At 38.6% G+C, this 27,216-nt stretch overlaps 2 protein-coding genes across 3 annotated transcripts in view; one reads left to right on the top strand and one right to left on the bottom strand.

The window, feature by feature from the left end:
* Positions 1–1,049: 1,049 nt before the first annotated feature.
* Positions 1,050–4,952, top strand: LOC106905001 (C-C motif chemokine 14-like). Its single transcript, XM_014969592.2, has 3 exons — positions 1,050–1,193; positions 4,426–4,549; positions 4,624–4,952. Exons 1-3 carry the CDS (start codon positions 1,133–1,135, stop codon positions 4,742–4,744), a joined length of 306 nt encoding a protein of 101 aa, XP_014825078.2. The 5' UTR covers positions 1,050–1,132; the 3' UTR covers positions 4,745–4,952.
* A 520-nt stretch (positions 4,953–5,472) lies between these two features.
* The window catches only part of septin15 (septin 15), a 41,228-nt gene continuing 19,484 nt past the window's right edge, over positions 5,473–27,216 (bottom strand). For both annotated transcript variants that reach the window (XM_014969568.2, XM_014969567.2), the window contains exons 3-13: positions 25,767–25,873; positions 18,685–18,785; positions 18,475–18,609; positions 15,650–15,767; positions 15,053–15,145; positions 13,907–14,003; positions 9,571–9,622; positions 8,565–8,690; positions 8,250–8,385; positions 7,749–7,894; positions 5,473–7,329 (exon numbers count right to left, since the gene is read on the bottom strand). In XM_014969568.2, the coding sequence (XP_014825054.1) occupies positions 7,290–7,329; positions 7,749–7,894; positions 8,250–8,385; positions 8,565–8,690; positions 9,571–9,622; positions 13,907–14,003; positions 15,053–15,145; positions 15,650–15,767; positions 18,475–18,609; positions 18,685–18,785; positions 25,767–25,873 (1,151 nt within the window). In that variant the 3' untranslated portion in view covers positions 5,473–7,289. The remainder of the gene's footprint in view (positions 7,330–7,748; positions 7,895–8,249; positions 8,386–8,564; positions 8,691–9,570; positions 9,623–13,906; positions 14,004–15,052; positions 15,146–15,649; positions 15,768–18,474; positions 18,610–18,684; positions 18,786–25,766; positions 25,874–27,216) is intronic.

Genomic DNA, 27,216 nt, shown 5'->3' with positions numbered 1-27,216 from the left:
CATAAAAAAAACATGGAGATTAAAAACCTCTTTTTCAAGGGAGTCCTCACCAAAAGGCAGCAACAAATACAACACAGAAAAATAAACAGATAAAAGAAAAATATCAAGCTATAAAAAACAGCTACATGTCATATAATCAATTTGAAATGGTTTCTGCTGAAAACTGCTTTATGCTTGGTGTCAATAAAGCATCACATTCAGCTCAATGAAGGCCAGAAGACGTCTAACGAGGTCCACTTGGCATGAAACGGCAATAAATAAATATCATGTGAGACTTTTCACGCTGTTCACACACAATTAATGTTCAAATTGGCTTCTAGGATAGACTTCTTTCCAAAAAGAACAAGGCAGCATGAATGTGGTTGGCTTAACCTGAATGAATAACAAAAGGAACAATGTTGTTTAAATAGACAAGCTCAAGATCACAGCGACAGTCAAGCACGGTGTTGGAGGGGCGATGATATGGGGTTTTATTCGACCTCCTTGAAGTCATTGAACATGAACTCCACGTGATAAGCCTCCTGGAGTCAAATGTAAAACTATTCGTCAACTGAAACTGATCATCAATAGAAGCGTAAACCCAGACAGCAGCAAACATGAAAAAAACAAAAACAAATACTAGTTAAGATATTGGAGTGGCCCTGTCAAAGTCCCAACCTAATCAAAAACCAGAGGTGGAGAGAATGTTTGCAGATCTCAGTAAAACAAATTGTTTTATCTCTTAGTAGCATTGATGGTACTAAAAGCTGTTAAATTGTAGGGTGAACTGACGGCCTTAAAAACTTTTCACTGAAAAAGGCCGATTTTCACTTTGTGGAAAACGGACTCCGCTGTTCTTTACTCTAGTGTGCAGAAAGGATTTGCATGGTGGAAACAATCAGGAATAAACATTATGTAACTACACACTAGATGGAGATGCTGCGTACATCGGGTACTGAGGAAAAGGGTCACCACCAAATCCCCCAACTTCCTTTGGCCTGATTTCGAAGCAAAGTTCATCGACGGCTGGTGAATTCCAGAAGTTCCCATCCGCTCATGAATATGCAGATCTGAGCCCAATCAGGCTAATATAGGTCGAGGTTTCGAGGATGGATCATTTCAAACGTGCCACAACCTTTGAAGAGAAGTAAACATGAAGACTCTCACCGTGGGACTGCTGCTGCTGTTTGCCGTCTACTGCTGCAATGCGATGCGTAAGTCTTGCTCCTCTCTGCACCCCAACACACACGACGACCAGCAAACACTCACGGGTTTCTGCTGTTTTATTTATTTATTGATTCAAAAAATATTTTAGTGTTAAAGATAACCAGAGTGTAGACAAGATGCATATTTCAAAGAATGGTTTAATTTAAGGAGAAATGCTATACAAGCCAATCTGGTCATATGTGAAAATGTAATTGCCAATTATCTGTGTCACTACTAATAAGTCTTTTATAGATTTTTTTTTTTAGTAAGTTTATGCTGCAGAGATACTGTGGCGCAATCTCGCTCACAGATTTGTTTAAAATCAGCCACAGTGAATCATTTTTGAGCGCCAACAACTTATATTATAATTCCAGACTTTGACTAGGCCACTCCAAAATCTTCATTTTGATTAATTGATAGCTTGGTCTCTGGATCATTGTTCTGAGTAATCCCAGTACTTGAGGTTGATCTCACAAAGTGATACGTCAGACATTCTCCTTAAAGATTTTCAGGTTTTTTTCAGATTCTGCTTATTTATTTATTGTTTATTGCATTGCTCTCTGAGACTCTAAGTAGAACGGGTCACATCAGAGAAACAGAATACTTTGATTAGTAAGTTGTTTTGGAAAGAAGGAAGTATATGCAGAAATGAAGAAATTAATTGATTACACAACTGAAAATTATCTCAAACGCTTTAAAATGGAAAAAAACAAAAAAAAAAACCAAACAAACGAAGAGCTTCGCATGGTGCTGAAGCAACTAGATGAAGCCAAGAATTTGAAAAGAAACATCAAATGTAAGTTTTAGTTTTACTGTTGGAAAAAGTTTGTATGGCCTGGAGAACACGTTGACCTGAGGCAAAATAACATTTTTTAAGTGATTAAAGCAAGATTCTTTGTTTTGGGCCAAGCGATACAACACTGTATTCCAGTGGAATCACACTACAAAGAATGGTGGCTGTTGAATCACGGTACGGGGACGGCTCTCTTATTATGTCCTGTTTTTATATTTTCTACATACCAGGGATCGTTGGTTGCACATTAAATCGGCCAGCCGATAAATCGGTCAGTTTTCTTAATTTTGTAAGATCGGCAATCGATCGGTTGATACTTACACGTGAAGCCAATCTTATCTAATCTTATCTACCGGCAAAGGTTTTACTTTGCCGTGAGAGAGGTTTAGCTCACACACCAATCCACCAGGTCAAGTCTGCACATTTGTAGTTAATATTCACCCCACTGTTGCCAACTCGGCGACTTTCTTGCTATACTTATGATACATGCTATAATACATTTCTGACAAAATCATCTGTATCGGCCAAAATCGGAATCGGCGGGTCAGTTTTTTTATAGATCTGTAATTGGAATCAGTACAACCCTATTTTGCATTTGTCAAAATGTCTGAAGATGTAATTTTCCCTCATATGCTGAATTAAGAAATGCTCTTAAAATAATTGATTTACTCCAAGCAAACCAGCATCAAATACCCAAATGTGGGGTTTGTTGCTAAAATCAAACATGCAGAGCCAAAACCAGGAAGTATAGTTGGGAAAACAGAAAGCTTTCCAAACGTCCATGGTTGTAATACCTGTTCAGAGGAAGATCCTGACGCAAAAACGTTCTCACAAGTGGTGGTCATCCAACTAATTTCACAGAGACCTACATCTTCAAACATTTTCAAAACTTCCTCTTTTATAATATAGAAAAGTCACAAATGGCATGTAGGAAGTTGCAGTTTTCTAAAAAATTATTTTAGATTAAAAATTACAACCTGAGAACGGTCTCCATTTCCAGTCCATTAGGTCATAAATGTTGGTTTTAAGAGTTTTAGTGAGTACATGTTTGCATCTGACTTGAGGAAACGTTTTACTCACAAAACAACAACAAAAAACGCAGTTACAGGAGGTCATGATTTATCAGGGATTCTTGAGAATAGGGACAGAACAGGTCCTATGGATAAAGCACAATATTTGAATAAAATATACACAAAATATATATATTTTTAAATATCTGACTAAAGTAACCTGGGTCATGTGAGCACAACAATGTAAATTTTCCGTTTGCTGAATATTTTTATTTTAAACATAGTAGTCGGTGGATGATGCCTGTAAAATCCCCTGTCCCGGAGCAGAACTCAACACATTATAATAGATTAAAACAATACTAAATTAAATACTAAAATTATATATTGTGACAATTAAGTATAAGTAGTCATATAAATAATTATAAAAGTATCGATAAATTGAATTAAAAATAATTTTTAGATATTTTCCAACTCCTTTGAAATTTGTCCCTAGCTTTCGTCAACACCAGACATGAAAAGAATGTAAAAAAAAAAATCAGGCATTTTTGGGGGGCACCAGAACTTCTGTGGACCCCATGACGTCGTCTTTTCTCTTCTTTTGCTAGGAGGGCTAGTTAGCTCTGGTTAGCTTATGTTATTCTTTAGTTTTTTCTTCTGTTTTATTCCTAAGTTGCTTGTCACATCCATGATGTGTCAACACCATAACTGACAATTTTCAAAACTTTGATGAAATTTTGTGAAATAAAAGCTTAATTTTGGTAAACTAAATATTTCATGGACCTGATGAGCTACAATATGGCCTCCTTCAGAATAACGTCATATAAATTGAGGTAGTTTGGCTTTTTTTCAGCTCCGTCAGATGTCAACTCCATCAGAGGTTTTCTGACTCTTTCAGTGAAATTGTTGTCAAATCTCACTTAAATGTGCAATTAATTCATTTTTATGTATTTTACATAAATTGCATTACTTCACATGCATCATGTTTTTCATTTTACTCAGTAGTTTGTCACCACCTTCAGTTCTGTCATCTCAGTCATGCACTGTCAACTCCGTCAGATGGACTTTTTGTTGTTTTTTGTTTTAAATAATATTTCTTTTGTTTCTTGAGAAGCATTTAGCATTTGTAAAATGAGTAAAAATATCACTAATAGTGTATTTTAAAAATCATTTTATATTTATTTTTGTCAGATGGTAATGACAAAGTTCTGGGTCAGTTCGATTAAAATTTTAATTTTGAAAAAAATGTTGCAACTGGGAGCCTGTACCTTAGCATCTTTACATTTCCAAAACATTATTTGTCATATTTGCATACATAAGGTTGAGAAACAATAAAAAAATAAAATAAAAAAAAGGGGGAAATTAAAACCCATTTTGTCCCTATTCTCAAGAATCACTGTTATTTATCCTTGTAAACTCATTTTAAAATTCTCTTTCCAGCTCAGGGACCAAACGCCTTGAAGCCCGGGAAGTGCTGCTTCAACTTCTTCACAGGCAGGATTCCTGTCGGCGAGATTCGGTCCATCGCCAAAACTCACGAGAGCTGCACCAAACGAGGATTTGTGTAAGTTTTTGTCTCGCTGATAATCCAGGTTCATGCAAAGAGCTTTTGAGTAAAGCAGATTCATCCTTCAACAGGATCAACACCCCGCGAGGAGACTACTGTGTGAACATGTCCCAGAAATGGGCCATCAAAGCTTTCCTGAAAACCCCGAAAGAAGTCGATGCGTCCACTACGCTTTCGGTCAAAACGGCATGAAGGACGTCACTCAGCAGTGTCACAGCGGGGCTCAAAACTTTCTGTTCATCACTGAAGAACATAAAGTTCCTCAAAACAGTTGACAGATTTTGACTGTAATCTTACGTATATCCTAAACATGTATTATTTTACTTTGTATGCAGCTTACACATAATATATATTAGTGCTACTTCTGATACTTTACTATTAAAGTTTTATGTCACAAGAATGAGACTTGATTCATTAATAAATTGCAGAACAGTGAAATGTTATGAATTTCGTGAGTAAGCAAGTAAACTTTATTTATATAGCATCTTTTATGAGTCAGAAACCACAAGAGCTTTATAAAATATATTGAATACAAAAAAAAATCAGTTTAGAAATAAATGGCAAATTACAAAATTTCCAATTTTGCATTATTGCATGAAACTCTGCAATAATCTTGATTTATTAGATATGTAATGACTTTAGAAAGCAGATTTAAAAATATTCTGTGCAAACAAAAATCATTAACTGCGTTTTCCTGAGTCCTATTCACTTTTTAAAAGTAAATTACTGAAATACAATGATTTGATATTCTTTTCTACAGAAATGCACATGTGGACAAGTAGCTTGGGAAAATTCAAAACTAAATGTTTATAATAATTTGTTCATCTTTTCCAGAAAAAAAATACACCCCTCAGAAATTGCAATAAAAAATTGAAAACGATTAAAATTCAGGTGTTTACAGAGAAAAACCCAGAAGCAGATGTTGTTAAAGCATAACTTTAATATTAACCATATACAGTTAAGAGACAGAACACATGATAAACAAAGAAGAGAAGAAACAGTATTTATATATATAAAAAAATATTACAAATAAAAAAATACAGCTAAACTGATGCATTCGGGTCAGTCGTTGAAGTTCCTAATGATCTCAGATTTGATGCAAAATAATGAAAAAGGTCTTGAAGGGGACAGATGTATAGATGGATGCGTTTACAGATGGTTTATTAAGATGCAATGCAAAACAAAAAAGAATGAAACGGAGGAAAAACAAACGGAGCAGCCTCACGTGTGCCGATAGATGCATGTAGTTAACGCTTTATGTGCTGCAGGTTTGTCCCTTTATTGATCGACTCAACACAAAATCAAAGACTTTATATTCAACTGTACATAGAGTATTTTTTTATCATATGAAAATAAAACATTACAACTCTGAGGAAAAAACTGGAGATTTTAATCATATGAACTTTATTGTTTATCAACTCAAAAAGTGTGTTTTTTTCTATTTGGAAAAAATGGTGTTTTTTTTTTTAACACTTTGGTTCATTGGGCAAGTTTTCTTGAAATGGTCGTAATTTTGTAATTTGGCCAAAATGTGGAGATGAAGGTTCAGGTCTATGACAACAACCGTCACACACGCACACCACGATATTAAAAACATTTCTATTTACTGCGACATGGAGAGATTTCACACCAATCTGGCTTTTGCATAACGTCTTAAACAGATGGAAGTAAAAATATACGCGAGCAGAAGAACGCGCCCGTCTTTGTTTTGTTTCATTTGAACAAAAATCTCAACATTATTGAGTATTTGATAAAATAACACAGACCTGCCACCGCACAGTGAATCATGTCTAAACACCCCGACCTGCCAGAAGCCACAACTTCACACCTGATTATTTATAGAAACCGGTTTTAATTTAAAATGTATTGAGGAAAAAAAAAAAAACGTAGCAGAAATTAATCATTCTGTTTTATTATGGGAAAAAAATGTACAAGTATGCAATCCTTAAATTTATGGATTTAAAAATGTGAAATTCATCATATAAAAAGAAAACATTTTGATTTAAACTGGTTAACTGGACAAAAAAAAAAAGAAGCTAAATACGAGAACATTATATTTCATTTAAATGTGATCTTTGCGTCTGTTAACAGAAGACATTTTTAACAAGAGAAAACAAAAATGGTTATCTTGAGGTGGGGGGGAATCTTTTGCCAACATATGTTTTAAAACTCAGATACTGTTGTAGAATCATATTTTCCTAGTTGTAGCTACTCTTTTCTTCGAAAGAAGTAAAATCCTGAGGCAGATGGAGATGTTGTAGCAGCCGACAGCAGCTGAAGGTTAAACATCTTGGCTAACTAGTCTGTCTGCAGCTGGAGGAAGCAGGTCCTGATGGAGCATTTCTCTGAGCTACATCTACCCGACCTCGCTGCAAATCGCTCAGCGAGTTCTTAAGGTGTCAAATTCACAACAAGTTAAAAGAAACTGTTGGCTCATCTGCAGACCTGTGAATAACTACATGTTTACAAATGGCTATGCACGGTCCCTGCCACGTGTCAACTCCGAGGAAGTCCCCTCTTTGTCAGGAAATATGGGAAAATAGAAAAGCACAAACATGCATTCCTCATGAGAACCAGAAGTGCTGCAGAGGCGAGTGCTTTGTGTGTCGTGTGATATGAGAAGGTTGAAGCTGATTTCTGACTGAGTGTGCGGTCTCAGGCCCACATGACACGAAGACTTCAGAGGAGATGGAGAGGAAGAAGAGCTTGAAACCAAACCGGGAGGCCGACTCGGGCTTTAAAAGATTTTTCCTTTCTTCTTGTTCTTCTCCATTGTCCTGAGAGAGAAATAAGTAAATTATGTTACAAACAGAAAAAAAAATGTTTATACCTATAGATGTGAATATTTTAAATGATGAAAGACATTTAAACAGCACAATTTGTTAAGAATTACTTTCAAATTTTGTGTAGAATATTATTTTAATGCCTATAAGCAGTATTTGTAAATAAGCAGGATAATAAAATCCATGTTCCAATAAACTCTCTGATGTTTTATTGAACTGTGTTTACCTTCCACATGTGGTTTTACTCCATTTACAATGAAAAGTATGACTAAATAACGTTTGGATAAATGTGAGTCAGATTCTTGAAAAGGTCACCAGGGGGTCACTTGCTCGTCTTAAGCAGAGGATCATAAAGTCACTTCAAACACCACAGCATTTAGAGCTTTTTGGAAGAACATCTAGGCGTTACTGACTTGGAGGCGTCCAGTTTCTGCTGCTCCAGGATTCTTTGCTGAGCTTCCCAGTTGGCCTTCTCGTCCTCAAACACTCGCCTCTTCTCCTCCAGCTCTTTGTACTGCGCCTCCAGGTTCCTCTTCATCTGCTCGTGGCGCCTCTCCAGCTTTGGATTAAAAACAGCAGAGAGTCACTCTGACGCTCTAAATTAAGCCCAACTCTAGATGCTGCCACTGAACGGCTGAAAATGGGAGCTAATGAGAAGTAGACAGTTTTCAGTAAACGGTTTCATTGCTACCCTCATTTCCATATTTATATATTTCCAATATATAAATATATATATTTATATTTATATAAATATTTATATTTCATTATAAATATTTTATAATTATAATGAAATATAATTATTTCATTATTATTATTATAATGAAATGATTACATTTCATTATTGTTGAATCATGAAATATAATGTTTATCAATTAAATTAAGTTCTGTTTCTTCAGTGTGAGCAGCACACCAACCTCAGCCTCTGAATCCTTCAGCTTCTGCTTCTTCTCCTTAACCTTCATTTCAAAGACCTGCTCCATCTCTGCCTCCATCTTCTTCATCTTCATCACGTGCTCCCTGCGCTCCTCCTCCATCTGAGCCAGAGGACTTCTGTGGATCATGGAAATAAAGATTGAGGTAGTAGCAGAGCGGGGCCCTGGAAACCAATCTGGAGCTCTGAGTAACGACTTCATAAATCACAAAACAAGCAGAATTTCAGTGTTTTCATATCTGCACAGATATTTAGTCATTTCTCTTTTCCTGTGTAATTTTGAACACCGAGGTCTTACTTTGTGAGTTGTCCCTTGGCCTTTGAGGTGTCCACCCCGTTACAGGTGACGGCGGCCAGTTTCTTACTGCGATAGTTCTCGTAGTGGACGTTGTTAGTGACGTCCTTCAGGTCCTGCATGTGGGTCCTTTGGAAGGACAGACAGACAGCAGACAGACATGAATGTCTCCCAAATCCACCAGAATATATAAGGATTTCTCAAACATGCATGAAAGAATAAAAGCAGGTGGGAATAATGTTGTAACGTAAAAAAAAAAAAGTAGTACATTTTACATGATATCCTCCCCTGTTTCCTCTACAAGGAGTTAGATATTAGATATTAAAAATAAAACAAATTAGGAAAAAAAAAACCATATGATTACAATCTAAAATAAAACCCCCATTGTGGACATGATTAAAGGTTCTTTTTTTTATTTTAATTGTAATTTAAAAAAAAATCAGTGCAAAATTTGCATTTTAATAATTAAATGTTTCATTTTTACGACATTTCCTTTGATATCTTCATTGTTTTTAATGTGATTTATATCTTTCCCCCTCATTCTTAATTGTCCCGTTTGAAATTTGCTAAGCAAAAACTTTCCTTTAAGGATGGCTGTGGAAATAAATGCATTTTCCATCGACACATGGAATGAAATATATAATTTATCACAATTTATTTCTTTTGGTCATTTATATAAAACTGAAGATTGTTTTAGGGCTAAACACTGCTAATTTAAAAAAAAAATGCACACATTTCTGACAAAACTAATTTAATAAATGTTTAATAAATGTATGAAAATTCCCACATTTTCTTTTCTGTAAATGCCTCAGCAAATAGGTGTTTGATCTGATTTATGTTTTGGAAAAATGTGTATAATCTCAATTCCCACTTTTTCTACCAGACTCATCAGTCTATTAATGAACCTGCAGCACTTTCTTTTATCCATCTCTTGGACTAAAACAAAGCGATTACACTCAGAGCCAGCAGGACGAACTTAAAAGTGCTGAAGTAAAGCTGCGTTTCTCACCGGATCAGCATGTTGCGCAGCACCGTGAAGTCGCAGTGCTCTCCATTCTCCACTGAAACAAAGCGACAAAAAGGAAAACGCAGCAGCAGTGAGAGACACAAACATTTTAACATTGATGCCTCCCATCAAACCCATCTTCCGTTTGTCTCAGAGGAAACTGAGGCAGAAACGTGAATATCTAGCAGCTTCTGCAGTGGATTTCCAGTCGTCTGGGATTTGTTTGCTCTCCAAACAGACCGAGACCAACACGATGTTCAGGATGTTATTTACAGAGTAGCTAGAGCATGGGCTGAGTAATGTTACAATAAAACAGAGATATTAAAATGGAAATAGTTATAAAGCTAACTAGAAGACAACATGTTCATTCATTCAGCAGTTCTAGAGGAAGGGGTCTACATTCAACGAGGTCTGTTCAGGTGGCGCCTGTGTTTAAAAGTGAGTGGTATCAGTTGTAGCAGCACGTTTACAGAAAACAAAGGGCAGAAGGATCACAGACCGTGATCAGACAGGATGGTTTCATCTAGAGTTTTTAAGTCGTATTTTAAAGCATCAGCATACATGCTGCAGTTTCCTCCCCCAATCATGTCTGAAATGATTCCTGAGGAAAAGAAAAAAAAAAAGTCTTACAGCAAATTTTATTGTTTGAATGGTTTCATTAAAATGAGCCTACAATCAGGACTATTAAAGTTTCCAAATGAAAGTCTTCAGTTCTCACAGAGCAAAACACTCAGAAAGTCAACGAGCCTCTGAGGGTATCTGTATGTGCACTGCTGCCCCCTACAGGACAACCTGAGGACAAACCTCTGCTTAATCATTAATGATAAATTGGTAAATCTGCTCTACTCCAGCCAAAACAGACCAAACAATGTTAAACCCAAACCTGCAGGAACCAGCAATTATATATGTATATATCTTAACTGATCCACTTCACATCTACATTACATTGTATTGGTTTATCAGATAAAATACCAGTACATTGTATTGAACTTTGTGATTATTTTATATATTAAAAAAGGTGAAAATGACTTCTTTCGGGCACTACATGTAAAAAAACAACCAAACATAAAAACTAACATTGGAACGAGTTTGAACTAATCTGGCATCTGATACAAAAATGCAACTTTCTCATGTTTTCAGTTTTGTTTATGCAGAAAAAGAAAAGCGTCCCATCCGATCACAGTTCTTTACTGGACTCACAGATGCAACACAGACAGAAGTGTTGTGGGTCAAACAACAGCAAACACAGCTGCTCACACGTCACGGTTCGGTTAGACACTGAGACAAAGACGACAGGGTTATGAGGTCAGAGGGGATTCTGGAAAAGGACTGCAGATGGACTACTGGCTCAGGTTGAACAAGGTGGATCTCCAAGCCTCCTCTTCATTCAGAACGTTGCTCCTTCTAGCTTAGCCTCCAACCAACTCAGCAGCACATCATCACCAGTGGGGGGAGGAAGAAAGAGGACACCTTACCATTGATGAAACTTAAGGTGACGTTGCCCTTGGCCTTCCAAACCAGCCATTGACCTCCTGTCTCTTCTAGAGGAGGGAGCTCTGACGAAGGGGAGGGGTACGGTTTTTGAGTTACTGTGTGCGCCCAGCGAGGGGCTAAATCTGGGTCTGGAGCTGCTGGGATTGGTGCGGCTCACACGTGGCCCAGAACTGGCCAGCGTTTGGCCCAGATTCAGCCCAGATTTGGCCCGGCTCAAACACCAAAACCTGCATGTGACCAAACTGACTGACTAAGGAGCACAGGTCTCTGTAGGAGGTGGGGGGGTGTGGTGGTTGGACGGGGTGTTTTAGGAGGTTTTGTGCATGACCAGCAGGGGGTGCAAGCCTCAGTAAGGGACCAGGAAGAGGAGCTATGTGGGGGGGTTGAAGGTCAAAGAGAAAAATCAAAAGTTTCAACTATGAAAATAAAGATTTTATTTATTAATAAATGACAGAAAACACCTGATTGCTGCTGCTTGGATGTGTGATATAATTTTTAAAAAGTTAACCAATCAGAATACAGTTCCAAATGAATCAGGTATTTTCAATGCTTTTATATACTAGACTGGGTTCACTTAGGCTATGATGATGAACTGCATTAGTTAAATGAAATAAAGAGGACAGCCTTTTATTTAATACATGCAGAACTACATTTGAGCAGGACGTCTTTCCACCAAGTTAAAGCTCCAACATTCAAACTCTGCGAATGCTAATGAGTGAACATTTATGACAAGCCACGCGTTACCTTGTTTCCCTAAACGAACTGCTACATAGCCTGCTAGCACACCAACATACCCTCAGTTACTCATGAAACTATAAGCAATGTGTTAGCGCATGTTGGATTCCAGTCCTTGATCCAAAGACACAGCAGGGCCTTCTCACCATCCTCCCTCCGCACCATTCAGCTCAGCCTGCGGCATCACAAGCTGAGCTGCAGGGTGAGTCGGGGCTCACGTTTAAGAGCGATGGCGACGTGTTTAAACGCCCTGGGAGCAAAGAAGGAAACCGCAACGTTAGGGTGACGTTTCTGTTGCAGATGGAGATTCAGCACCAAACAGCCTCTGGTTCTCTCCATGACAATTTACAGCATCAGACCTGGGAATAAACCTCATCTCCGGGCAGAGCTGAGACTTTTACTGCTTAAAAAAAAAAAAAAAAAAGATATTTCAGCTCTTTTTCAAGCAATTTGCACACCGTGTTAGCAAGCAGCATCAGGAAAAGCACCTTGCAGGATCTTGTAATACGTCAAGAAGATGGAAGCAAGTTGCTGGGAGAACTAAGACCAAAACACTAGCTCATTCAGACCGATCTGAAAAGTGAATGTATTCTAGATTCATCTAGATAAGCTTATGTCAGAGATTACGCATAATTAATTTACTGAAGTGCGAAGGAGACTTTTAGTCTATAACCCAAGTCTGATTCGAGCATTGGTTGGACCATCAGCCTAATGATGTGACAGCAAAGCAAATGAAAAGTGGAGGGAAAAGGAGGGAAGGGGAGATTCTGACAGGAGGGAGGTGGGAGTTTACATCGAGGCAAGAGGCGTGGGGGTAAAAAGTGAGGATGAAATAAAGTGAAAGATGGTTTTGTTTACCAAAAATGCCCTCTGTCAGTCATGGAATAGAGTAGACATAGAACAAAAAAAAAAAAAAAAAAGGAAAAAAAAGAGAGAAAAGAAAGAATGAAACAGTGAAAGACTGATACATGGTCAACCACAAAGTAACAAAAAAGGTACTTCACTTTATTTTCTTGAGAATAAACACAGAGTATCGACTTCCTGGAACATCAACGGCAGAAAGGAAAAGAGGAACAGTTCATAGTGGCTGACAGTGAGGATGTGTGATGTACCAGAGGACTCTGGGTCTTTTCTCCTTTTCCAGAATCCCTATCAGGATCAACTCTACCAAACAAGTGTGTACACCGGTGGAGAAGGGAAGGGAGGTGGGAAATAACTAACCGGATAACCTCTCACTTGTCAAAATTCAGCACTTTACACATCAAATCTGTGTTTAAGCCGACAGCTCAGGCTAAAAACGATTCATAAACACAGCAACGGTTACAGAGGAAATCAAGGAGTGATGGAGGCGAGTTCAGTCCAGGGAGTTTGGTTTGATTTACGATTAACACATTTTTTCCTGACTTGGTAAATCGATTTCTTCTTCTTCGTAATATAGTTTGATTGGACAAAAAGAGTCACAGTGCCTATGGTTCCCCTCTGGGGATTTAGCTTTTTGTCGATTCCAATTAGACTGAACGGCTTAAAAACAAATCGCGTATTTACATCACAAAGTTATACAACTATACTACACTTACTCTGACAGTACTAGGACTGTCGGTAAAGTAGTTTCAAAGAATAGGTTTAAACTGTCCTATCATTATGCTGACTATGGATTCTATATGTACTTGTAAACAATCCCTTAAACAATCATAGCAGCTCTAAATAAGGTTTGGCTGATCAACATTTTGACAAGTTAATGCATTACCCGGTAATAAACACACAGAGTGGACACAAAGGGTCACTGTGGAGAACATGCATCGTGTGCCAGTCGTTCTGGAAAAATCATGCCTCATCCATCCAAACAGGAAGCACAGCCTGTGGGAAACTTCCCAAACACTTCCATCTTTAAACAGCGACATGTTTAAGCCTCTTTCTGGCACGACTCCCTAGCTGACAGAGTGCAGTGAGAGTTCACACAGAACCAAATTAGAAACCTTACAGAAACTTAAAACACTACGTGGGTTTCTCATCCGTTCGGTTTAGCCAAACACCGCTTCTAGTCGCCTGTGTCATTCACAAACTCTGAGCCTTTTTGCTCTCTTCCAGACCTGGCCCTGAGTGAACCTACCTTCTGCCACGCCCCAGGGGTACTGGCGACCTCTGACCTTCTTGCCGTTCACCTCTACAACCACATTGCTGCCAACCACAGCCAAAGGCATCTTTTCCTAAAAGGAGAGAACGAAAAACAGCGGCATACAAAAAAACAAACAAGAAAAAGTTGATTTCAGAATTTACAATCTTGCAAGGTTACTTGATTCCTTCAACTGGCCAAACTGGGAATGTCTTTGGGTTTGGACACAGTGAAAGCTCATGAAACACATCTGAACATAATCTTTTCTGCATGAGGATGACGGCAACGCAAAGTGGAAAACGCAGCCTGCTGTACGCCGGCCTCCATCCGGCGAAGGCTCCACATGTTCCACAATTTGACGTGCAGATGGGAGTGACTACAGCCTGTTTTGTTCTCTATTTAGTGATATTGTAAGTCGACTGGTCAAACAGGTGGGTGTTACGTCATTAATATTTCTCTACTCTATGTTTCTAGTAAAGTAATCATAATGTATATGATTAGTGTATTTTCATATTGAAATGACTGTTTTGCGTTTTCGCAAATGTGACCTATACGTTCTGTTTTGCACTATAAATTTGCCGTAATATTTTATGTGATGGGAGCAGTAATAGCTCCATACATCTAGAACATGTTCTGACCTTATATGACACTGGAACGAAATCAGGAAACTAAGAGGAGGGAAGGCGTTTGAGTCTTTATATTGTGGAGACGTTTGGGAGCTGCAGATGCCGAGAAAGTGTGTTTGATCTTCAGCAACCAAAGAGCTCAAAACCTACATTTTAAACCACTATTATTCATGATTGGCTAAATGGAGTGGGAGTCACTCGTATGCTGAAAATAAATATCCGCATATGATGATGTAAAGAAGAGAGCTGGTCAAAACAGTCCGCCACAGTTTTAACCAAGGCCTGTGTATGTTAGGATTAAACACTTAAATCATTCAAGAAGGAACACAGCTTGGGTCGATAACAGCAGTCTAACTAGTTTTGGACTAATTTTTGCATCAACACCACATCTCACAAAAATTTAAACCCATTTTGTTACTTACTGAACTCTTTACATATTTTTGTCGCCATGGTGCTTCTAAATTTAATCAGGAGTCACAGTGATATGCAATAATGACCCAACAATAACAACAACTACCTTGATCTTTCGTATGAGCTTGTTGTCCTCGTCGTCCTCGGTGTCGGGGAACTCGTAAATCTTTATTTTGTGCTCCTGAATCTCTTTCATGATCTGCAATCGAGTGAGCAACTCAGAATCAAAGATATGAGACCCAAAGACAATGAAATACAGTACAAAGCTTAAATTGGTTAAAAGTCAGAATAAAGACAGTTTTGAAATTTTCAGGAACATTTTGTGATTTATTAGAAAGCGTTTCCTTGAGACATAAATAGTTTGACTTAATTTTCCTCTGACTTAGAGGTAAATAATCAATGAAGGACATCTTTTTAAAACCAGGATCTTAAGCCAAACACACAAACAAACACACCTTACAGCAGTCTTATAAACAAGCAGACTATTAAGATAAGGCTCTACCTGTCCAACGCCACCATCTAGCTGTGAATTTTAAAAATCAAAAGACTTCATCGGTATGAAACTGTTCAAAAACACTCCCCGTTTTCTAACGATATGACAAAAATACTAAGCTTGAGCTGTTTTGCAACAGCATAAATATCTTTTGGACTTAAATTGTGGTAAATGATGTTTAATACCAAGTAATACATCACAAACACAAACCTGCTTTTTAAACAGCTGACACTCCTCGGGGGTCAGTGTGTCTGCTTTCGCAATAAGAGGAATGACGTTGACTTTGTCGTGGAGCCTCTTCATGAATTCAATATCCAGAGGCTTTAAACTGAAGAAGTGGAGAGTGGATTAAAGTCAAAAGGAGATAATTAACATACCGACCTTCGTTCATTCAAATGTGTCAGATTGTATATGCAAGTTTAACTCCTTGTATTAAGTTATATTTACTGATTTTTGTTCATTAATTAACTTTGAAGATTTATAGGCAGAGCTGTAAAAGGCATTTCAACTGGTCAGATATCTGCACAGTGAGAATACATGGCACCCATAATAATGTACTAAATATTCTGTGACTCAACTCTGTGAGTGACTAATTATTACGCTCTGCACAGAACATTAAGTATCACAGGATGATGACAAGCACATGAGGTTTAAGGAGGTTCTTTGGATGTAACCAAAGCAGTGAGGATTTTCTGGAACTATCCTGTTAACATGTAATATTATTACTAATGCGTAGTAATTGGTAATATTCTGTTAATTTAGTCTGTCAAGGCATGTCTTTGGTCCACAAAATCTAGAACTGAATTCAAACGGATTGCAAGATGGCGCTGAGTAGCGCAGGTGGTGGCCAGATGAGGGTTTTGGTGACATTGGGATGTTTCAGCGATCGCTCGAGGACGAGTGCTTAAGAGGAAACGGCTCTGCTTTGGATCAGAGCTGGAGGAACTGCGTTGCACATGCACAAGAAAGTGTGTGACATCATTCTTCATAATTTTTTTTGTTTATATATATATATATATATATATATATAGTCAACATAAAGCTTTATCTTTCTACAGTTTTTGTCTAATTTGATTTGTTGCTTTGAACCAATGGAAACACACTTCTCATATGTGACTGGTAGATTCTTCTCTTTGACAAGTGTGACAATAATAGAGTAGTAAAAAGTCTGTACAAAAAAAAAAAATGCTTCTGCAGAAGCCCTTTCAAGGGCAGCTGGAGCAGAATGAGCTCCAAATGAGAATCAGCTCTGTAGTCTGGAGCTCGAGTCTGAAGATTCAGGCTCAATTAAATGCTGAGCTGCCACATTCATCAGTGAACTTTACTTTGGGTCAGCAGCAGCACTGTCAGGCAGTGTTACTTACAGTAAAAAATAAATCCACATTAATGAATCTAAACCTTCCTACTCGTTGCACCACTTTGCAAAGAAGTTGCAGTCCAGTGGGTCGCCAGCAGAGGGCAACAGAGAACAGAAAATTAGACCAAAACAAAAGAAGAGAACAAACAAGCCGTCTGTCCCCTGCAGGGTCTTCACTACTGAATGTCAAATAAGTCTTCTGCTTAGTTGTGTCGCCTGACACGATAAACTCAGAGAGCTGGGTGTAGGAAGGCAAATATGTGCTCCATTACAGTGAAAACAATTGTATATGATTAAACAGGCAGTAAACAGTGGAGTCTGTATGGATGCAGCCATTTCTATTTACGCAATTAAACAATGCCTGATTTGTGTGTGTGTTCAACTGTGGAAGCTTGTGCAAAAACAGCCGTAACAGACAAGATGTGTGCAGCAGACATAAAGGAGACCTAGATAAAGTTTGTGTCCTGCTGTTCCAAAAGCGATTTGAGTGTAAGCAGCTCCAGATAAAACAGGAGTCAGGTTGTCTGTGCTCAGACTTAAGGGAGACAAGATATTGAGTGTTCAAGAATTTCTGTGATTTAGAACTCATAAATTAGCTGAAAAACACTGGCGGTGATTTAAGAAACCACCAATAAAACCCATTTCAGCCAGACAAAATTTCATCCGCTGATGGAACCTTTTCTGGAAATCTACCCACTGGAAGACGGTGGAGCCTGGAAACGCGCCTGGAGCTTACCTCTAAAACAAGATTTATACGTTTTCAAATTTTACAGCTTTCTGTGAATTGAGGGGGAGGGGGAGCAGCTCTGGAGTGTGTTTCAGTTGTTCGGCAGACAAGATTTAAAAGGGGAAAGGCGGCTGCTTTGAAACTGCACTTTTGTCAACGTCTCTGAAGTTACAGAGACATTTAGAGGGTATGTTGAAAAAAATGAACCTGATTATTTACAATTTTGTCAGTCTGTACAACATAGGAACATATATCTAGGACAGAAAGATAGCTACTTGTGTGCGTTTCTACAGTTTTTAAAGTGCAGGAGTTATTTTGCATGCACTCTCATAATCCCATTGCTAAAAGCTGCACAAACAGTAATTTAATTAAGCAGCAATGCATGGTCTATTTTCTCTGCTTTATTGTGCAGCTGAGTTAATCTACATGTTGAAAAATTCTGCCAGTTTAACAGACAGGAACATGTATGACACACTGGGGCTGCTGCCATTCAAATACTTACATATTAATGCAAATTACACACCTGGCAGGAGATTAAACTCCAGAGATTTATTCACACTCCAGGGATCATTCAAATCCCTCCTTAAAGCCAAAGTGGATAGATGGATTTAAAGTTGTACAAATCCACAGCTGCCCACACACACACAGGTTTCACGATGACAGAAGAAGGCGTTTGTCTGCCTTTGTGAGCATCTATGACTCTCCGTTCTAATTGGCTGATTCAGTGATGGTGAGTGGCTCTTTTCTGAGCATGTGCAGAAGTAGGTTATATAATAACCTTTGTGGGTCAAATCTTGGCTGACTGCCTCATCATCTGTAACACAGGGAGGTGCAAACATTCCCTACATCCGTCCGTGCGATGGTGCCCGGACGGATAACACGGTGGCCATATTGAAATCATTTCCTCCAAATAAAAGTCTCAGATCAGCTCATATTTCATGCTGTACTCACCCGTGTCCAGAAGGCGCTATGAAATACAGGCAGCAGTGAACTCTGTTGTCCGGCATGGATCTACGGTTCACCCTCGACTCTGCGTTCAGGAAGTCCTCAAACTTGCTGTCGATATAATTTATGACGGGCTGCCAGCTGGCGAGATGGAGGAAACGGATCAGAGAGGAAGACTGGAAAAGGTGAAAACGTGCGACTGTCGCCATTTCGTACCAATTGCTGTTGTCCACTGCATCTCCAAAACCCGGCGTGTCCACGATGGTTAGCGTCAGCTGGACGCCGCCTTCCTTGATCAAAACTTTAGACTGCTCTACCTAAAACACACAAACACACACTTGTGAATAAATGTGACCGCACTGACGATAATCTACAGACTTCCTACCCCTCTGTCTTAGGGGTACAGACAATCAACAGCAAGGAAAATTGGTTTATTTGGTCAATGTACCAATGTTAGTGATGCAGTGCAGGATTGTGGAGGGTTTAATTGAAGCAGAGGTGAAGTCAGTGGTGTCGCCGTTTCTTTTTTAAGGTGTCGAAGGGTAAGTGAAATATATATTACATAACATTGGTTGATGTACGTTATTGGCCAAAACAATAATATTATATCAAAATCAGATATCAAAAATGGACAAAATTAGGGCACTCCCAATGAATACTGAGCTGAGAGTAGGCGGTGGTCCAATATCCATAATTCAATGAAAAGGTGGAAGGAGAGATGAAAGGACAGATGAGGAAGAACACGGATGGAGGGTTGGCCAACCTCCATTGGCCAACCCTCCAATCTTCATCCATCTCCAACGATGGATGGAGAGATGGGAAGGAAACACCATTTAGACATGGACACAAAGTCTGGAAATGCACATATTTTTCCATACTAATCCAGACTTTGTATTCGGGAGTTAACAGTATTTTGAGGATTTGGAGTCAATCAACGAAGCCCTTTTGAGAGGTGAGAAATATTATCTGTTCTGTAAAACAAAATTAAAAGCTGTTTCCAATTCACGTTTATTCAAGGTGACACATATTCAAGTTATTTTCTCTAATTAAAAGCGGTTAGCAGCACGAGAAGGCAACTTTGTTTGGATTTTGTTCTGTTTAGACATGTGTTTCATAGCAGACATTCTGGACATGCACTCTCACAGCTGGATATGAGAAAAGCGGAGAAGTGTTTGTCCAGAGAGCCGAGGAGAGCGCCGTCCAAATACTACAGTTTGGAAACTTGCCGTCCTGTTCGCAGCCAGTTAAAAAGGCAGAAGTCTGGCTGACTCATTTTTACTTAAAATCTAAATCATGTTTATTCGACTGTATCCAAACTGAAGACAATGAAAAACAATGTGTAAGAAACTCTTCAACATGCTGAGGCATTTCCTAGATCTGAAAACCAACTGCTGAATTCCCAGACTGCCTTTCTAAGCTAGCATCCAGTTTGGGAAATGGCTTGAAAATACTTGCACACAATTAGCATTTTCGCATACACTTCTGTGGAAGATTCACAGAGGAAAAAACAAAAAACAAAAAAAAAAAAAAAAAAAAAAACAGAGCTTACTCCGGAGGAGAGCAGTCTGGATGCTGGATTTATACATTATACATTTCCACATGAAACAGTAACTGCTTCCCATTGGCCGTAACTGTCTCCCATTGGACAGTTACGGCATGGATTATTATGTTTCACCTAGCAATGAGTTTTTAACCACAACTCCTGCTCACCAGTGGATTGGTCACCCAAGTGTCCAAGCTTTAACCCTATTAATAGTTGGTGGAATGTGCTGTAGAAGAATTTGTGCCGAGATCCGCCTCTCACGTCTTCTCTACAAGACACTGCTGAAAAATAAATGAAATGGATGGAAATAAATGATATTTCAGAGACCTACTGCCTCAATGACAGTGTAATCAAAGCAAAAGGCAGTCCAATTAAGTCTAAGGTTGTGTTACTTTTTTAGGATAGGCGGAGAAACAGGTGGGCAATGACTGATCTCCAAAAGCATTTTTTCTTAAATATTAGATTTTACTAAAAGTGCACAGTTACATTATGACTAATAGTGACCTTATTTAGTTTAAGTGAAATTGTTAACTCCATTATTAGCTTTATTGTACCATAGTACACTCAGTCAGAAAAAGTAAAAAAAAAAACTAATTAAGTAAACTAATGTTAGAAAATGGATTGATTCTTGCAAGTGGCCTCAGGTTGAAACAGAAAAGCTGCTCCTCAGTCACACAGATTCTTTGTTGCTTTTTCGCTGCCTTGCATACTTTCACAGGCCCATCTGGTTATTTTCAGATCACCCTTTAAACTTGAACTACGGCCTTTTAACTCCAACACAAACATTCTTGGGTTTCCACAAACCCTGAGATAATCTGTCGGACTTTATAACTGAGCATATATATCACGCACCGCAGTCATTTGACATATCTGAGTTTGACTGATCACACGTCATGTGTGTTCAAATGAACGTGTTTGTGCGTGAAATGTCAGCCGTCCCGAAACCAAATCGGCTATTTCAACCGTTTCCGTAAGGGAAAACAGATTGGGAGAAAGCCTCAAAAATTTCCCCTCAGGCCCTAAAGCATCATTTAAAAAGAAATCTGATCCGCGAGCGACAAAACATGGTAGACTTTTCTGTAATATAAATACTCTGAGCCGGTCAGCCTCAGACCACAGAGGCCTTTTCCAACACGCCTGCAGACACCAACTCCTACTTGGAGGGGAGAACATAAACCCACGCCACAGTCACAGCGTGCATGGGGAGAGGGAGGTTAAGGTTCTTTAGTCAAAGACAATGAATGCAGCATTGTTCTCATGCACTGACTTGACTGTGATAAAGCTGCTATGCTGAAGAGATGCAAAGGCAAATGTCATCTACCATCCCTTTGTACAGCAGGTCATATTTTAGATATGGCAGCTGCTTGAACATCAAACACAACTTTCTCTGTTTCGGTAAAATGAGAAGTTATGATTCACTGCAGTGCAAAACTTGAAAATGAATTAAATTAAAGGCAGCCATCTCCACTCAGTCAAACAATAAGAGAATGGGAAAGCACAGTGGGTCTCAATTATGAACAACAGGCGTAGATATCGGGTGTGGTAATGGTTGTAGGACCAATGACTGATGAATCTGTGGGAACACTGGCTGATCCCAGCGCACACTCAAATATCCAACATATCTGGACTCAGATTTACATGTAATGGTTCCTGATTAGATTTAACGGCCACGTACACAGAATGTGATACAAATGAATGAAGTTAATAAATGTTTTTCTTACATTTTTACTGACAGCATCTCAATAGACAAATGAAGTATCTGCAGTATTGTATATATTTTAAAAGCCATATCTAGCGTGCTGTGTTTATAATGTTCTATAGCTACTGTGCTTCCTCCCACTTTGAGTTTATTTGCTTTTCTGATTGGTTCTAAACTAAGATGTAGCATGAAATTTTAAAAGTAAAACATCGTATTTATTTTCAGTTGTGCTCCTTGTTGGATCATTTTCATTTAAATCATTTGCTAAGGAGAAAGAGCCAAGCAGCTGAAGGGACCTCAGAAAATGTGAAGAATTACAGCTGGGCTTGTAATTTGGATTAAACGGTGCTTTAGATACCACAAACTGATTCTTTCTGAACAATCACACAGTGCAGCCGAGTTTTCTCACTCACCAACCCACACAGAGGCACTTCTAATCAGCTGAGCAGCAAACTGAATAGCATCCTTTCAGAGAAGGAAAAGCTGTGGGGCCTGTGTGTGTGTTTGTGTGGGTGAGACTTGTTTGTGTTTAGGTCTGAAGACAACGCAGCGCTGGTGTAAAAAAAGTGTAAATTAGAGTTGAAGTTCTTTTACAAACGGGATTTACGAGAGTGTGGGCGGGGCGTTTGTGATTGGCCCACAGGATTTATTAACCACACAGGGGTGGGTTTTCAGCTTGAAGGCGAGGGCTGATGAAGGATTGACAGAATGGTGTGATGGTTCGTGAGAACATTTCAGCCCTTAAAGTGACCCACAGAAACCTCATAGGGATATGAGGGATCTCCGACCAGATGCCACGTTTTCTTTTTAAATCCTGTCGCATCTTATAAACGTATCATTGCCAATACCTTCTGACAGACACTAGGCTATACCAGGTTTGATGTCTTCCTCATCCATCATTGCTTCTTCATCCCCTTTCTCCAAATTCCTTCACTTTCCTTTTGCTTCTATTGTCGTCTTCCACTTCCTGGTGGTTTTCTCCCAAAATTCCTTAACTTGTTCCTTTTAACAAATTGCTTCTCTTCCTTCTTTCTCCATCCTTTCTTCCAACAGCAGCCTGCCTCCTCCTCTTCAGTTTGTCATAACCATAAAAGGACACAACTGAACCTTGTGGCAGTTTTCCTCTTAGTTCCTCCATCCTCCTTTGCCCCAACTGTTTCTGATTCTGCAGCCTCTCTGTGTAAAATGCAGTGCCTTCCACCTACTTTACCTGCTTAACTCCAGGTCCCTTCGAAATTTTAAAAGCTGGGCTAATTTTTTTATACACCCTAACATTTGATAGCTGAATTCAGGTATGTCGGTTTAACTGGATGCTGCACGTTCTAGTGCTTTTGTTGAGTCTCACCTGGCTGCACAGCAACGTTTTTGTCGAATGTTTACTTTTCGGTTTCACAAACCTTTATATTCCCCAGAAGTTTCCAAGAATGATCTCAAAGGTTCTTATACTTTTAAGCTTCTTAACCTACATTTAAGGCCAAAATTATTCAGTCGAAAATAAAATCACATTACGTTTGTTTATTTTCTTGTGGCCCTACTTGAGGTAAAGTTCCTCCAGCTTCACTTAGTAACTTTCTTTAAGTAAAAACTTTGTTCTGAATCTCAACCACCGACTCCGACCAAAACCATCTGCCTTCCAGCCGAAACAGCTGGTTGAGCTGAGATTCATCCGTCATCCAAGCCTGTAGATGAGCTCTGGAACCAAACGCAGAGGTCCAACCACTTTTGAGTAAAAGACAGCCTGAATTCAGGCCACAGTAATCCTCAACATTAGCACTTTTGTCTTTTAGGTTTATTAAATCACTGATTTTGCTATTATGAGACTGATTTTTGACAGATTGCAAAACTGACTGGTTTATATAAAAAAGATCTGAAATAGTCTGACTATGTTAGCTTGGTTGAGCTGATGGTCTGCACGGTTTCATTTAAAAAAAAAAAAATATATATATATATAGTTCTTAAAGTCAATTGTGTCTCAACTAATCAAACATGCAACAATATCTTTTTACCATTTTGGGCTAGTGAGCCAGAAAAACCAACCGGGACCTTTAGCTTAGTAACTATAGGAGTCTCCTTTCAGAGCTGATCTTTTAACCCTCACCACATTAAGTCTCTCCCATCTTTTAAAGACAGAATTACTGGAAACAAAGCTGTCAGAAATGTCTGTTGTCTTTGACCTTTTCATACTCCCTGACTCGACATTACGTTATCCAGTTGCTGCAGGCAAAAACCACACAAAACGTCTGCGAAGACTCTGTCACAACTCAGGAATGTATGGTGCCGACATTTTTGCAGATATCTAACTCATCATTCCTATATCTGTGGTCACTTTTATGGAGGAGGATTGAATTCCTTCTATATAAAGACAAATTAAAGAACAACTAAATGAAACATTTTACATTTCCATCACAAAAAACGTGCATCAGAGTAGTTTGAATTCGTGGTAGGGCTTTCAAATTAAGTCATAAATTATGCCCTTTGTAATGTTGCGCTGATAAACATCTGGAAAACTTGGCAGCTGTAAAGTCTGGCTTGGACGTGCTGGTGCATTCCTTCAACTTTGGTTGGTTTATTTTTGATCCCCACACTCAACAACCAGCGACTCAGATTGTTGTCCATCAAAATACTGCAACCTCAACCACAAGCTGGGTTGAGGTTTTTGTTTTTTTTTGTTTTGTTTTGCAAAGTCCATTTTTATGATGCTTTTAAAGCTTTTAAGAGACCACAAGAAATGCGGTTTTAATCCGTGCCTCATAAATATTTAGACCAAAATAATGTTAAAAAGCTTGGCTGGATTAACTGATCTGAGCTTCACAGCTTTATCTGGTAGTTTTGGCAGGAGACAGAGTTTGAGGAAAAAATGAATGCTGGCATATCCAAAACGCCTGTTTTATTAGGGTTCAAAAATGAAGAAATGAAAAATATTTCCATGCACCATGGGGTAAAAAGTAATCTTTAACCGAATTAATCAGAAAATAGGCTAGACTGCTGTGTCAGTCACTTCAATTAAATAAACTTTATAGGGCACTTTTTAAATGGTCAAGTATAACACAACGTGCTTTGCAGAGCTTAAAAACAAAAAGAGAAAAAAACAAAAACACTGGAAACATTAAAAACAATCAATGAGAAAGAAAAGATAATGTCAAAGATTTGGATTTTGCAGAAATAACTTGTTATAAGAGTAACAGTTTAAAATATCTAAGCTAAATTTAGGTTTGTATGTGAAGAAATTTGATTTTGAACAAAACTAAAAACTGTCCTAATAGTTTCAAACCGGCCTGATAAAAACCAGACCCTTGCACAATTTTCTTCATATAGAGTCTGGAGCATTCCTGGAGGCATGGACTGTGTTGAGGTTTTAAATTTTACCCAATTGTTAACGTTTTCCTGTGATTAACTAATGCGCCAGTTCAATGCCAAGTGGCTTACCTGAAATTGCATGCGCTGTAAACAAGCATCCTCCACTGCGCAGAGAGAAGTACTGATCCAAACGAGGCGGCTGTTAATGTTAATTAAATATTTGGAAGCGTGGCCAACATGGACTCAACGACTTTGTTCACTTCCTCCACTGCCACTGCTAAAACTACAGGCAGATTAAAATTCTAGCACGGAAAATCAACGTCATGATTCACAACTTCTCCTCCTCTTTCCTTATTGGCCTGGTATAAAGTCTACCGGAGAGAATCCGAGTGTAGGGGAGGAAGTCCAGACCGTGCTGGAAGCAATCATTTTTTATTTTTTTTTAGTAGAACTGCAGAGTAAGGTAATGGCCAGACTAGAACCAAAAAGACCAACTTTTTAAAACTAAATGTTGAAGGAAAATCTGCTTTCCACATTCACAGTCCTCACATCTGTGTTTGTTTCTGTATCAGGAATTCATTCAGAGAACTCATCATCTATCAACGAACAAACCCAAGCAAAAAAAAAAAAGCAATTAACCACAACAGAAAAAGATTAATGAGCTACTGCTGCTGACATCTGCAAAACCAACTCTACGATGAAACGCTGAAGTGAGCTGCGATTCGGAATCGAGCTAATCCAACAGCAAACTGAGCTCACCTGCACAGTCTTCTTTATGCGCTGCGACGGTCCAGGGTAATCCTTGGAGTACAGGTCAGTCAGGAACAGAGAGTTGATGAGAGTGGATTTACCGAGACCAGACTCACCTGAGGACAAAAAGTAAAGAATCAACAAGGATTCTGCTGTTACAATGATGGAACTACAGCTGACTGTTCAATTCTCTGACTAGATGTGCATGCACTGCACACACATTTAGTGACCTTTGGGAAATGGGTTGCAACACAGAAAATAAAACTGGATGCATTGTGTGAGGGGGAAAAAGGTCAGGACCTCATCTGCCAGTACAAAAAGCTCCCAGATAGAGGAAATAAAACATTTCCTCTCTACCTCGCCTCGGGGAGATTCCCTTCTTCAACATTATCATTTATCCACTCTCTCCGTCCATCTCTCTGAATGCCTTCTTTATAAATAAATCTAAATATTTCTGTTCTCACTGTATACACTTTCCACTCCCACTGGTGACAAATACACAGAAGATGAAGAACCGCAACAAACATTTATTTGACAAAGTGCATTTAATCCAAGCGTACACATCCCATATGCTCTCACACACACGCACGCACACGCACACATACACACACACCGGTCTGTGATGGGCAAGCATCTGGCTCATGTCTCAAAGATGAAGAGTAAAACTAAAGAGGAGGGAAGTCTGTTTGACAGGGCAGTCTCTGCAGAAGGGGTGAAATACAATCTGATGATATCAAAACATAATTATCTTTTGTCAAAGTCAAAACTTTTTGAGATTAGCAACATGTTTTCCATTTGTGAAAGAAAAACAAAAAGATTTCCAATGCTTTGTTACCGCAAGGATCACCGGAGAAAAAGAATACAAAGCCATGAAATATGTACCAGTCAGTTTTGTGCTCGTTTCCAATTTTGTGTTTGGCTTTAGATTCATCTGATTTATTGTCTTCCACCTATCAGATCGGATCACGAAGCAACAGGTTGGGAAGGGAAACCCGGACAACTCAGTTACTCTCCAGCTCATTCTGGAAAATTCAAGGCATTCCCAGGCTACCCAATTCGGAATCTGCCCCAGTGTCTCCCTCCCAGTTCAGATTTTATGTTGTGTATTTTTTCTTAGGAATGCACCACAACACTAAGATTTTCTTCTCCAATTCTTTCAAAAAAAAAAAAAAAAAAAAAAAAAAAAATTATTTAAGTTTCTGATAAACTGGAATCAAAAGTGTAGCATCATTTTTTTTTTCTCAAAAAAGCTTTTTGAATTCGTAAATCCATCTCCTTATTTTACCCACTCAATGCCGACAGTGTTCATACTTTGTTAAAGAATAAACAAAAATGTTCCCATGGCTCTTTCCCATTGTGTCCTTTACTGCTCTTTGAAACTTTGCACAACTAGATATGAAAAGTGTGTTTTTTTTATTTTTATTAAAAAATATCCACTTGGAACAAACTGCATTATGAA

This window comes from Poecilia mexicana, unplaced genomic scaffold (assembly GCF_051168715.1).
Source record: "Poecilia mexicana isolate PSO_F unplaced genomic scaffold, ASM5116871v1 scaffold_6, whole genome shotgun sequence".
In the NCBI taxonomy this organism is placed as follows: domain Eukaryota; kingdom Metazoa; phylum Chordata; class Actinopteri; order Cyprinodontiformes; family Poeciliidae; genus Poecilia; species Poecilia mexicana.
The sequence above is the reverse complement of the archived record's forward strand: the minus strand, read 5'-3'. Positions and strand labels throughout refer to the sequence as shown.